Genomic DNA, 14,741 nt, shown 5'->3' on the forward strand with positions numbered 1-14,741 from the left:
TAGGGAAAAATAAATAAATAAAAATCAGGAGGTATAGATGAACCTATTTTGAAAGGAATCAATTTTCAAAAAATACAGTTTGAAAGAAGCTGCCCATGACAGATGTCAAACTTTGCAGAAACAGATTAGATAGAAAGCACATTTGCAATAACTTTCCATTTCTATTCACGGGAGCATCAATGTGAGCTTGGTAAATACTCCATGTAAAAATCGAGCAATATTATGCTCTGCTACAAAAAATGTCAAAATTATTTGTGTCAGCCTTAACTCGGAGGGCTATATATAACATGATTGGCTTCTTAGTTTAACCTGTCAAACAGAGAAAGCAAAAATATAGAGGAATATTCATTCTATTGTTTTTCATGATAGAATATTTTTGACATTTTCTATCTTTTTTCTTTCTGTTTATTGGAAGCGGAGGGTCTCCATTTCCTTCTCTGTTCCGTGAAGATTAACATAAATTCAGGCGAAAAAAAAAAAAAAAAAATGTTGCACAAACACCAGCCAGGACTTCTTACTACCTTTTACCCAAGTAAATTAGGATGCCCCGACTCTAGAGAATGCTAGCAACATGAGCTGGAAGCCTATCAATTGACTTTTAAGTGCAGCAAGCACAATACTTCATTTTGGTAAAATAATAATCAAGTTATATACTCATTCACTCAAGCCCAGGGTTCAAATTATAAACACTTTCAGGAAAAAATTAAGTCTAAGAAGACAGTACCCTCCGGATGCTGTTGCAGAAACAAAAATTGGTTCCACGGGGCTACATCTTAGATCCAAGACACTGCAGTAAAATGTTGTGTGATAATTTATAAGCAAGAAGATATGAGAGTTCAAAGGCTAAATTTTCTTTCACTTTGAAATTTGCTAATAAAAACCTGGGAAATGCTTCGGATGTGTTGAGATCACACACAACTCTTTTTGCATCAACATTCCATGCTTTAATGCCTCCATCAGCAGTGCCTATGAGAAGCTTCTGTGAAAATAAACGTTCCAAGATGGAAAAAGTAAATAAAATTCTTAGAATATTAACTTACATACCAAACGATCAGATTTACAATCCCACTCAAGCGACATGATCTCTACCCCAGAATAGACGGTCACATTTCTTGATGAAGGGATTGACGAGTCATATGTCCATATCCTTCAACAACACAACAGATCATAACCCAATGTTGGAGAAGCATATAAAGGGTCCTTCGACATGACATTCATAATTAAATTAAGATTGTGATTAAACGTAAGGAAGGAGCTGAACGACTACTTTAGCCTAAGTATCCTCTAAAATGCTTATAAAGGTAGGCGCTCTAATCAGTGCACCACCTCAAGGGACTGAAACCATCGAAATGTCAACCAAGTTTTGCACTCCAGCCACTTAAATATGAATGGTTGAAGTGCCTAACTGATTTTGAACCCATAAAAGAGTATTGATCAAAAGATTAAATTATGGTTTACAGCAAGATAAGTAGCTTCAGTAACCAATTTTACCAGAAACTCTACTTTGAAATCTGTGGTAATGCACAAGATGGAAAGCACAAAATACAGAGGTAGTACACTTTTATTTGCAATGAAATATCAAAACTCGTATTCGATTTGTGTAACCAATTTTACCTGAAACTCTACTTTCACTTCTGGGAGTTCTTCTTCCCCCTGCATTTCACTGCCAGCTCCTGTCACAACAGAATCAGTAATTACCTTACCATATATTTGCATGAATCTAAGATATGTATGGAGGTTTAATACCAACTAAAGGTTCCTTATTACAGCTACTCGTGGTCAACAAAAAGAATCTTAATAGGCCATCTCAGGCCACAAAAATCATGGTTGTAGTGATTGTTGCGCCCCACATTCTGATAATCTGATCACACAATCCTAAATCCTATTATGGATTTCTATTCAAGTTCCACGGCAAATGACACATACATATTAATCATATAGTGCTACAGAAACATCAACCAAACAATGAACTGAAGAACCTTAAGTGAAAAGAAAAAAAAAACTTGAAATTACACTATAGTTTTCTACAGAACATCTACATCTTGCAAATATTGCAAGCCTTGCAAAATCTTCCCTCTATAAATCCAAAAACAAAAAACACTACATTTCATATCATAAACCAAAAACAAAAAATTCATTAGGGACCACGGCTGATGACATAGTCCGAGCTTTACCCGATCCGTGTGGGGGGCACCATGCACGAGTCCCATGGATCAGTCAAGCCAAAGCCCCAGACACCCCAATTATCGAAAAATAAATAAATAAAATAAAATAAAATACAATTCTAAATCTCCATTAATTTCATAATAAAGCGACTTTTTTGCTAGTAAACCCTCATCCTTGACATATTATATCACTAGTGGAACGAATAGTGTAATGGAAAAGTCTATCAAAGATTGAACTGAAGAACCCCGGCTAAGGCTTGGCTCTCAGCAACAAAGCAGAGCAAGCTCTCTCTCTCTCACACACACGCGCATCCAAACACACATATTGTTTGTACACAAGATTTCCATATGGTTTATCTGTTTAAAGTGTTAAGTTCAGCGCATACGTAGCAAAAAACTTGCAGAAAATTACCATTATAGATGATACGACTTTTTTTTTTTTTTTTTTTTTTTTTCCCTAGTTTAGATGATACGACTTCATCTAACCTAGTTGTATGCCAAAATAAACGTATCCCTCTTCTGAACATTCTCTACGGAAAAAGTTGATTTTACGTGGAAAAGCTTTTTGGCACCCACCTAAGCTTCTATCAAAAATCAAGAAACACAGTAATGGGAGGCAAGGGTAACCCTGAAATTTTGTTGCAATCGAAGTGAAAGAAAGGTAAGCGATTTGATGTTATAAACTGTTGGTATCCACTACCTTTTGCTTGACCAGGGAAAGAATAAAGATACTGACCTCTAGAACGCCTTACGGCTACTTTTAACTTATCACTTCCCCAAAACCTTATGCATCCTCCTAAGTTAGCATACTCACCTCAACAAAATCTAATCCCAACTATGTGGGGTTGTTTGCATGAACCATGTTTTTCCATTTTGCACATTAGATCTCACACTGCTATATCATTCCTTACTATCTCAAACCAAGCTAATTTTGGTCTTTCCCCTTCCCGTAACATGACCTTAATGTGGACTATATCACTCTTTCACCCCACTCAACATCTCATATTCAGGCAAAAAAATATATATCTCATATTCAAAAAAGACTGAGGCAGCAGAACCTAATTGCAATGTGTAGCCCAAATTCCTTTACAGCATTAGAACTGAAGATATTGTTGAATCAAAATTCACTAAAAAATCAAACCTAACTTGAGCATATTGAAGCACAGTTTATGGTGGGGTAAATAAAGTACAAAAGCAATGGTGCACCATTGTTTTTTACTAAAACTAGTTTTTCATAGCTCCCATTGGATAGGATGTGGGAGTCGGAATGAGCACAAGAAACGAACCACTCCATTGAATTAGGGAGAACTATTATTGGCTCATTTTATCAACGTGATAGGTGTGAAAAGATCAACTATAAACAATACTATAAATGGCTCAAGAACTAACTTCTTGGGTTCAAATATATTCTTGGGTTTTCTGGGTGAGGATTATATTTCAAGGTTTCTACAATAACTACTTGAACTTTATCGCATGTAAGCAGACGAGAAAGGGACCAGTTACTTTGCTAATTTTTTTTTATTAAAAAGACTATGGCGTATGGAATATGGCATGTAATTTTTGCAAAATAGTCGAAAATTACAAGAAAGTTGGTTTCTTTTGTCATAAGACTAACCCTACATTTTTCTTTTTACTAAAGTAAAAGCCACACAAGCCCATACCCACAACATGCCCCTAGTGGGGCTCAAACTCTCTACCTCACCTTTTGGGAGGAGAGATCATACTATCCAGGCTAGAGGCCGGTGGTGACTAACCCTACAATTTGATTTTAAAGACCCTTAAACCAATACATTAAGAAACATCTAATCCCAAAAGCTTACTTGTGCTTATGTCCCTTCAGTCTCCCTCTCCAGTAGACCACAATAAACACCTGAACTCTAACCAACTGGCATCTTTCCACTCATCATTTGTCTTCTCTTAATAAGACAATCATAAAACTATTTTTAACTAGTGTATACAAGTAACTACTACATTTTCCCAAATGCAATGATCTCTAAAATCACTTTCACGTGGATTTTTTTTAAAAGTAAAATAAAAAAATAGACCTCATCTTCCACTCATTCTTCAGTTTGTATTCTCTTCTAAGGCTCCCAAACTCATTGGAGATCAAACCAACATGAAGTCCAATAACAAGTAGAACATTTTTCAAGGTGACATGACATTTTTGCCATAAACAATTGTAGTATTTAAATGTAACAAACTGAAATTAGTACATAATTATAATTGACTTTTAGGCTTCGTTTGGATACACTGGAGAGAAAAGAAAAGAAAGGATTATAAGAGAAAAGAAAAGAAAAGAAAGGGAAGGAAATGTTTATATTCATGTTTGGATAGATAGGAGAGAAAAGAAAAGAATTGATAATATTGTTGTTTGGATAACAAAAAGGAGAGAAAAGAAAAGAATTGATAATAATAAAATTACTATCTTACCCTTTACCTTTTTGGTAGGGTTAGAACAGTAAAATGGGCAAGGCAATAAAATCGACGGCGCCGTGGTATTTGGGTTTGGATGGGTGGTGTTGATTCGGAGTAGTGTTGGAATCTTGATGTGATCGCCCATCAACCTTCCAATGCTATCAGTCAACAAAAGTAGAGAGAGAAAGCAAAGACGAATTAGCAACTGTAGTGGTTGTTTCTGAAATTCATCTCCATTTCTTTTGGTTCTCTCAATCAGCTGTATCACCTCCCTTCAAGTTGAGACAACATCCATTTTGGGAAATTCACACCCCATACCATCTTATATCCAACTTTTTTAGATTTTGTTGCGGTTGCAGTCCACATAAGAGTCGCCGTAACACTGGAACCAGAGGGTGCAGAAGTTGCGATTGGAGATGGAATGGGATTTCTTGATTTAGGGGGAGAAATTGTTGAACAAGTTGGGTTGGAGGTGATTGACGAGTTACTTGATGAGTTATTTATATATCTCACAATTTCTTGGTGAGATATATATATATATATATATATATATATATATATATATATATTATGATGAGTAATGGTGTTTTTTATTTTTATTTTTCGGAAACTGGTGTGTAAATTAACAGAGGCAAATAAGGCTATTTCTCCTTCAATCGCACTCTCTGGAGATCATTATGGAAACATGGAAATCTCTTATAATTTTGAGGGAAATCGTCCCTACCCAGAAACCCATTCCGACAACATGAAACCCATTAACTGCCATTTTTCGCCGGAAGTGAGTTCAATCGCATTAACGGCCATTTTTTGCCGGAAGTTGCGGTCATGACTAATTCCATAGGTGAGTTCAAGCATACCCCTAAAAACTATACATCTCACAGATCCCTCCGTCTCTCTCTCTCTCTCTCTCTCTCTCTCTCCAACTACAAAATCTACAAAAATAGTCAAAAACCCATATCAGCTCTCTCTCTCTCTTCAACTGCCAACTACAAAATCTACCAAAATTAGTAGTTCAAAACCCATCTGCTCTCTCTCTCTCTCCCCAGCTGCAAACTACAAAATCTACAAAAATAGAAGGTCAAAACCCATATCGGCTGTCTCTCTCTCCAACTGCCAACTACAAAATCTACAAAATCTACCAAAATCAAAAGACGATCTCTGCAACAGACGATCTCTGCAACTTCCGGCGAATTTTCCGGCGTTCTCTGCAACTTCCGGCGAATTTTCAGACGATTTCTGCAACTTCCGGCGACTTTTCCGACGATTTCTGCAACTTCCGGCGAGTTTCCGACAATCTCTGCAACTTTCGACGAATTTTCCGATGATCTTTGCAACTTCCGGCGAATTTTTAGACGATTTCTGCAACTTCCGGCGACTTTTCCGACGATTTCTGCAACTTCCGGCGAGTTTCCGACAGTCTCTGCAACTTTCGACGAATTTTCCGATGATCTTTGCAACTTCCGGCGACTTTTCCGGATGGGCTCCAAAGGTCATTAGCTCCCTTTCTCTCCAAATCCCTCCAAATCTTGTCAATTTTGGAGGGATTTGATTTTACTGTTTAGGAGAGATTTGGAGGGATAGGCTATCCCTCCAAATCCTTCCCAATCCTTTCTTTTCTCTCCAAAACCCTCCATCCAAACACACCTATCCCTATCCTTCCCTTTCTTTTCTCTCCAAAACCCTCCAAATCCCTCAATCCAAACGAGGCCTTAGTGTTTCCTATGTTTAAAAGGCATGACACTGATGGCCATTCCTATTATGCCCTTCATGATGTTTCCGACACTGTTACAACATGGCTGTGACCGTAGCTTTACCTGATACTGCAATCTAACCATAGAAGTGCCACACTTGAAAATATCTCTACGAAGCAATTACTCTTATTTTTACACACAAACAGTAGAAGATTTCCCTAATTCAATGACAACCAATCACAGGGAAATCACCCTATTGTATCGATGGAAGGTGGAGAGAAAAAATTTACAAATTTTACTTACCAATATAAATACCATCGTAGAAATTTTGAGTGGCACTTGTTGCTCCACAGTCTCTAATATGATGATTCATTTTAGAACTCGAACCATGAACAGAATAAGGTGGCTCTGATTCTTATGAAATTTCAGTAGGTTCAGCAACATAGCAATCCTTAGCCAACTCTGCTTCACCAATATGTCGGCTTGCAAAGGGAGAAGTTTCACGGGAAACATTTGGCGCAACATTACTTTCTTCATGCACAGCATTGAACAAACTTCCGGTTGAAGTATGTCTTGTACTGTTTGTTTCACCGGTGCTTACTTCCATCACTGATGAAGCATTACTGATATCAAAAAATGCTGTAAGCAAAGCATTAAGGGTACAGAAAAGATTCATTTCAAAAATTCATTTCCTCCTTGACCAATGTAGCTGACCCTCTTTCTCCTCCAACAAAACCTGAAGTTGTGCCAATTTAAGATTAAGTTGTTTAATGTCTCCTTTAAGACAGATAATGTTGCCACCAGCTACTTCCAGACGTAGAAAAAGCTTAGCCCCAAGCAAGCACAATGGCAGGACTTCCTAGCGGAGTTCACTTATCATTTTGAGTACAAGCCGGGCAAGGCCAATGTTGTGGCGGATGCGCTTAGTCGCAAAGTCGAGCTCGCAGCCATTAGTCGGCCCCAGCACCCTCTTGTGAGCGGATCAAGGAGGGGTTGCAGCATGACCCTCTAGCCAAGAGCCTTATTCAGCTGGCTAAGGAAAGGAAGACTCGACGCTTTTGGCTAAGGGATGATTTACTTCTCACTACAGGGGACCGATTCTTTGTGCCCAGGTGGGGCAACTTACGAAAGGAGTTGATACGGGAGTGCCATGACACCAAATGGGGTGGTCACCTAGGTATGCGGCGCACACTAGCACTCCTAGAAGATTCATATTATTGGCCTCGGATGCGCGATGATGTGGAGACATACGTGAGGACTTGTCATGTGTGCCAACAAGACAAGATTGAGCAACAGCATCCCGCAGGCCTACTGGAGCCATTGCCTATTCCAGAGAGACCATGGGAGAGTGTCTCTATGGATTTCATTACTTGCTTGCCCAAGTCAGAAGGTTGTGGGAGTATTATAGTGGTGGTAGATCGGTTCAGCAAGTATGCCACCTTCATACCCGCACCAGCAGATTGCACAGCATAGAGGGCAGCAGAGTTGTTTGTTGACCATGTGGTCAAGCTTTGAGGAGTTCCACAGAATATTGTCAGTGACAGAGACCCGCGCTTCACGGGCAGATTTTGGACGGGGCTCTTCAAGAAGATGGGGACGGATCTCAACTTCTCTACGACTTTCCACCCTCAGTCAGATGGGCAGACAGAACGCATCAATGCTCTCCTGGAGCTATATTTGTGGCACTATGTAAGTGCCAACCAGCGAGATTGGGCCAAACTCCTTGGGGTGGCACAGTTTTCTTACAACTTGCAGCGGAGTGAGGCTACCAATCACAGTCCATTTGAGTTTGTTACCGAACGGCAGCCTATGACACCCAACGCCATTGCTTCAACTTTCGATGGTAAAAATCTAGAGGCCTACAAGTTTGCCAAGAGGTGGCACGAGCAGTCCGACTTAGCTAGGGCGTACCTTGACAAGGCGACAAAGAAGATGAAAAAGTGGGCCGACACTAAACGAAGGTGGGTAGAGTACATAGTGGGAGACCAGGTGATGGTTAAGCTACTACCCCAACAGTTCAAGTCCTTCTGGAGCGTGCATAAGGGGTTAATAAGGAAGTATGAGGGCCCATTCCCCATTGTCAAACGGGTGGGTAAGGTCTCCTATATGGTGGAGCTTCCACCCAAGTTAAAGATACATCCAGTCTTCCATATCAGCATGCTCAAGCCTTATCATGAAGACACGGAAGACCTTACTCGGGGCATATCACAGAGGGCACCCACGACAATTGTCACATCCTTCTACAAGGAAGTTGATTGCATCCTTACGGATCGTGTGATGAGCAGGAGAGGCGTGCCCAAGTATAAGGAGTATTTAGTGAAATAGAAGAACCTATAAGATAGCGAGGCGAGCTGGGAGCATGAGGATACACTTTGGCAGTTCACGGAGCATATCCAGCGGTTCAAGCAAGAAGACGCGATAAGGGCGTCGCGAGCTTAGGTGGGGGAGAATGTCACGCCCCGCAACCAAGAGGCTACGCCACGCAGACGCCCAGCAGACAATGATATGGAGCGTGCATGGACCGGAGCAAACTAGACTTTTCTACATAAGTATGGAACTTTCCGGAATTCTCTAGACTAGTGTGGAGTTGTCTAACCTTTTCTGGACTTGTCTAGAGTTGTATAGAATTCTTTAGACTTGTCTTGAACATTGTACATAGTTCTAGAATTGTGTAGATACTTCTTTGGAAGATTCTAGATACTCAATCTAGGCCACACATTTGTATAGATCTTGAATGTTCTTGTAAGGGCCAAAGGCCTATAAATAGGAGGTGGGAGTTCTTTTGCTCCTCACCAAGCAACCTTACTTGTAATCTCCTCTCAAGTAATACAAGTGTTCTTACATTCCCAAACTCTTTTGCTCACTTGCCTAACCTCTTCCTACACACCCAAGTAAGCAAAGCACTTGTCTAGCTTTAGTCTTCACTAAGCTAGCACACTCGAGTAGGCTGACTTAGCACTTTAAGGGGACTTGAAAATGTCTAAAGCCACACGTGAACTTGGAAAGGTCCAAGTCCATGACATTAGGCCCTTTTTTCTTTCTGTATGTGGGCCTACCTAGTCTGTCTGTCATGAGATGGTGGGTTGGGGGCCCCAAGGAGGATGAGGTTGTGGGCCCATAAGAAATCGTTCAGCAAGGTGGCCAAGTGGTGGTCCCAGATATCTGGTGATACAACCGAGACATAGTGGGGAAAGTTTTTGGCTTAAATTCAGACACGTGGTTATCTTTTTTAGAGTAGGAGATAGATGGTGGGTCTCGTTTTTATGCTGCAACATGTGGACCATCTGGGGGGCTGGTGAGGATCTGGACCGTTAATTGGTACGTGATAGTGATTATCATAATAAGTTTGATCACGGGGGCACATTGAAGGGCTCGTGCCTTCGGTCTTCGCATTGATAGTGTGTATTTTATAGTTAAATTTGACTCAATTGTTAAGAGTGCAAATTCTTGGCATATTTAAAACAAAATCTCATGTTCAAACTCAATTTTTTGTTTTTTACCATGAACAATTTATATATATTGATGATTATAATTTAATTACCCGTGGATAGGGGAAGATCGTTAAAGTAACGCGCTATCTCATAAGATTGAGATAGGCTCTACAGACTAAGATAAGGACTACGACTAAGATAAGGGTTACAGATTACGATAAGAATTGCAGAATACGATAAGGATTAGGCCAACAGATTATGATAAGGATTAAGGATGACGTGGACGCTACATAACATCCTAACCCAAGTCCTATAAATAGGGAGGGCTAATCGACGTTTGGAGGTAGGCAAAAAATCCTAACTCAATATCTCGATTTCTCCAGAGAGATTATCATTCACACTGACTTGTTCGTCGGAGCTTACTCCACTAGTAACACACCGGTGTTTGTAGGATCACTTTTTCTTCTCTTTATTCAGGAAGTCAGATCAGATCCGGGTTGCGCAGAATCCATCTTCAACAGTTGGCGCCGTCTGTGGGAACTTATTTTTGTTCTCTAAACAAAGCATGGTTCTATTGCGATCTGGTCTGGCTGCTGGCGAGGGCGAAGGGTTGCAGGCTTCTGATGCAGGGACTTCAACGGGGCAACCCCCCGTCGTCCCAAATGATCAGGAACGCGTCGCAGCGTTGGAACAACTGGTGAACCAGTTAGTCCAGCAAAATGCGATGATTCTGCAACGCTTCGCCGCCCCCAACGAGGAGAGAAACAGTGAAGTACCCAATGATGACTCCCGTAGGGTTAACAACGATGTTGAGCTTAGTCAAATAGGGGGTCAACAGAGGAGCCATCACCATCGGTCCCCTGAACGGAATACCACCAGGCTCCGTGGAGATACTTCTAGTTATGTTGGAGACAAGACTGAGGACGCCACTCAGTTCGATCTAAAGTTGCAGGATCTGAAAGCCAAGGTTGACGATGTCATGCAAGCGATGAAAGGGAAGGGCCAAGCTGCAGTGAACGATATGGTACAAAAGACTAACCTAGCTTTTAGCCCAGCTGTTATGAGTTGTCCTCTACCTAGCAAATTCAAGATGCCAACTCTTGAGAGCTTCGATGGGACGCGGGACCCTCTTGACCATTTAGAGACCTACAAAGCTCTTATGTATTTGCAAGCCATACTGGACGAGATTATGTGCAGGGCATTCCCTACCACACTCAAGGGTTGGGCTCGTCTCTGGTTCAATAAATTAAAGCCAAGCTCCATTGAAAACTTTGAAGAGTTGAGCAAACAATTCATAGGACACTTCATCGCTGGGCAGAAGCACAGGAGACCAGCAACACATTTACTTAATGTGAAGCAGCAGAAGGGAGAGTCCCTTCGTGATTACATAAGTCGTTTTAACACTGAAATGCTGCAAGTTGAAGAGGTGGACGACAAGGTTGCCCTCACAGCCTTTATAGGAGGACTATAGACTTCTAAGTTCCTAATTTCCTTATCAAAGGAAGCCCCTACAAGCATGACAGAGTTGATGGTTAGAGCGCGGAAGCACATGAACGCTGACGATGCTATGAATGCACGAAAAAACAAAGATGGTGAAGATAAGAGGTTGGATAAAAAAAGGCCAGCACCTAGCACTAGGGACGAAAGGGAATTGAAGTACAAGAAATTCTCAAACAACCAGGCTGACAGATCGTTTCGCCGCCCAGCGAGCCCAGGCAGGTATAATAACTATACCCCCCTAAATACATCTGTAGAGCAAGTCTTTCTGCAGATTCAAGATGACGCATCATTGAAATGGCCACCAAAGCTAAAAGCTAATCCAACAAAGAGGTCTCGAGATAAATACTGTAGGTTTCACCGGGACCATGGACATAACACAGAGGATTGTTTCGACCTCAAAAACCAGATTGAGAACCTTGTTCATAAAGGTCATTTACGCAAATTCAGAACTAGAAATGGAAAAGGAGGCTCCAACCCAGCCCGGGAGGGCTGAGATGATCGCCCTCCTCAACACCAACCAATAGGTGAGATCAAAGTTATATCGGGTGGCTTCGCTGGTGGTGGTGAGACGAGTTCAGCTCGGAAGGCTCATGCTAGGAGAATTCGGAGTTTTTCAGAGGTGAATGAAGTTGGAATGACAAGTCCTCCAACCAAATTACCTCGAGTTGAGGAGCCGGTCATAACCTTTTCTGAAGAAGATGACAAGGGAATTCACCAGCCCCATGATGACCTTCTGGTAGTTTCCATGGTCGTTGCTAATTTCACTGTTCGACGAATACTAATAGACAATGGTAGCTCAGCTGACATACTATTTCTTAGGGCGTACGAGAAATTAAAAATTGGCCGAGAGAAGCTCCGACCCATGAAGTCACCACCGGTGGGATTTTCAGGCGACAAAGTATATCCACTGGGGGCAGTTACCCTTCCAGTTACTGCAGGAGCCAATCCAAAACAGGTCACTGTAATGGTGGACTTTGTAGTGGTGGACTGCCCATCATCATATAATATTATCCTGGAGAGAACGACATTGAATGCTATGAAAGCAATCACGTCCACTTACCATCTCCTGATGCGTTTCCCAACTGAATATGGTATGGGAGAGATAAGAGGGGACCAAACAATGGCTCGCGAATGTTATGTCGCCTCTCTCAGAAAAATAAAATCGCAAGAGACATTTACGATTGAAGGGCTAGAAGGGAAAGATATACCAGACTTTCATAGAGCGGAACCTACAGAGGAGCTAGAAGAGGTCATCCTTGGTGAGCCCAAGAAAAAAGTGAGTATAGGGTCTTTACTCCCCCCAGGTATCAAAGATGAACTTACTCAATTCCTCAGGAAGAATCAAGACGTATTTGCATGGGTACATGAAGACATGCAGGGTATAGACCCCACTATCATGGAGCACCGCCTAAATGTAAATCCTGACTTCAAACCTGTCAGACAAAAGAGGAGGACTTTTGCTCTAGAAAGGAATCAGGCTATATCAGAAGAAGTGGAAAAGCTCTTAAAAGCCGACTTTATTCAAGAGGTGTACTACCCCGACTGGCTGGCAAATGTGGTCCTAGTGAAGAAGGCAAATGGAAAATGGAGGCTATGTGTGGATTTCACCGACCTTAACAAAGCTTGCCCGAAGGACAGCTTTCCTCTCCCAAGAATCAATATGCTCATTAAGGGAACGGCTGGACACGAACTATTTAGTTTCATGGATGCATATTCTGGATACAACCAGATATCTATGTACACCTCAGATAGAGAAAAAACGGCCTTCATCACTGATAGAGGTTTGTACTGTTACAAAGTAATGCCGTTTGGGCTCAAGAACGCTGGTGCAACATACCAGAGGCTAGTGAATGCAATGTTTAAGCATCAAATTGGTAGAAACATGGAGGTATATGTTGATGACATGTTGGTGAAAAGCTTAAAAGCTGAAGACCGTTTGACTGACCTGCAGGAGACCTTCGAGGTACTTAGGAGTCATAAGATGAAACTCAACCCCAGCAAGTGTGCCTTTGGGGTTTCCTCAGGAAAGTTATTGGGATATATGGTAAGCAGAAGAGGAATTGAGGCCAATCCAGAGAAGATCCGAGCAGTCATTGACATGAGATCGCCAAGATCAACCAAGGATCTACAACGACTAACAAGGAAGATTGCTGCCTTGAGTAGGCTAATCTCTCGGTCAACTGACAGGTGTCTACCTTTCTTTCGTGTGCTAAGGAAGGCTTTTGAATGGACCCCAGAATGTGAGCAGGCATTCAAAGAACTAAAGCAATACCTTAGTTCTCCCCCACTACTGTCTCGAACCATACCGGGAGAGGAACTATACATATACCTTGCAGTCTCCACGACAGCTGTCAGTTCAGCTCTGATACGAGAAGAAGAAGGGGTCCAAAGGCCAGTATACTTCGTGAGCAAAGCACTTAGGGGTGCGGAGGAAAGATATTCAAGGATGGAACAGTTGGCCTTTGCTTTAATTGTGTCTGCCAGGAAACTGAGACCATACTTTCAAGCGCATACGATAGTGGTCCTAACAGATCAACCCCTTCGACAGGTCCTACATAAGCCAGAAAGCTCTGGTCGACTGATGAAGTGGTCAGTAGAGTTAGGGGAGTTCGACATTCAGTATAAGCCAAGAACAGCAGTAAAGGCTCAGGTGTTGGCTGATTTTTTAGCTGAGTTTACCCCTCCAGAAGAGGAGAAACAACCCCAATTTTTGACAGAACCAAGTTTAAGTGAGCAGATGGGCCCAGAAGTAGTCTGAGACTTGTTCGTGGATGGGTCATCTACTGCTCAGGCTAGCGGAGCCGGGCTTGTTCTTGTCTCCCCAAAGGGAGAAAATATACAGTACGCACTTCGGTTTGGTTTCAAAACAACCAACAACGAAGCAGAGTACGAAGCCTTGATAGCAGGATTAAAAGTGGAAAATGCCCTAGGGGTTGAGCAATTAAAGGTGTACACCGACTCCCAACTAGTCGCTGGACAAGTTCAAGCGGAATATGAGGCACGAGACGAGAAGATGAAGAGTTATCTACAAAAGGTGAAGGAATTAAAAAATCACTTCCAAAGATTCTCAATTCATCAAATACCACGAGAAGAGAATGGGAAAGCAGACGCTTTAGCCCGGCTAGCTACTGCATTAGAACCTGAGATCAATAAGAATATACCACTGGAATATTTGGATGAACCATCTATATCTCAGGAGAGACAAATTGAAGTGCAACAAGCGATATTGAGTGTGGAATGGGCAGATCCTATCATCAGATATATCAAGGATGGGGTGCTACCAAAAGACCGAAAGGCTAATATTTGGATGAACCATCTATATCTTAGAACATGATTTAGTTGCACTAAATTAAACTGAAATAAATTTATGTTGGAACTTGCTTAAAATTGGACAATAGAGGTTTTGTAATCGTAGCTTTAAAGCTTGTGTTCCATGCATGTTTTAGTTGAATATCAGTGGTTTAATATGTGCCTAGGACTGAGCTTGAACTTAGAACAAAGTTTTAGAAACACCTTAGAGGCTCTGTAATCACTGGAGC

General features: G+C 41.5%; 1 protein-coding gene across 1 annotated transcript; it reads left to right on the forward strand.

The window, feature by feature from the left end:
* The first annotated feature begins 11,218 nt into the window (after window positions 1-11,218).
* Window positions 11,219-14,536, forward strand: LOC132270548 (uncharacterized). The gene is made up of 3 exons (XM_059771727.1): window positions 11,219-11,630; window positions 11,727-13,951; window positions 13,994-14,536. Exons 1-3 carry the CDS (start codon window positions 11,219-11,221, stop codon window positions 14,534-14,536), a joined length of 3,180 nt encoding a protein of 1,059 aa, XP_059627710.1.
* Window positions 14,537-14,741: the final 205 nt, after the last annotated feature.

The sequence above is a fragment of the Cornus florida genome, unplaced genomic scaffold (assembly GCF_030987335.1).
Source record: "Cornus florida cultivar Cherokee Brave unplaced genomic scaffold, ASM3098733v1 CherokeeBrave_3.0.0_Hap2_Chr08, whole genome shotgun sequence".
Lineage (NCBI taxonomy): Eukaryota > Viridiplantae > Streptophyta > Magnoliopsida > Cornales > Cornaceae > Cornus > Cornus florida.

Excerpts from the sequence above, each read along its gene's own strand:
- LOC132270548 (XM_059771727.1), top strand. The coding sequence starts at position 11,219 with ATGACAGAGTTGATGGTTAGAGCGCGGAAGCACATGAACGCTGACGAT. Across the intron at positions 11,631-11,726 it reads TGAGAACCTTGTTCATAAAG|GTGAGATCAAAGTTATATCG; the intron begins GTCATTTACGCA and ends ACCAACCAATAG. Across the intron at positions 13,952-13,993 it reads GTGAGCAGATGGGCCCAGAA|GCTAGCGGAGCCGGGCTTGT; the intron begins GTAGTCTGAGAC and ends TCTACTGCTCAG.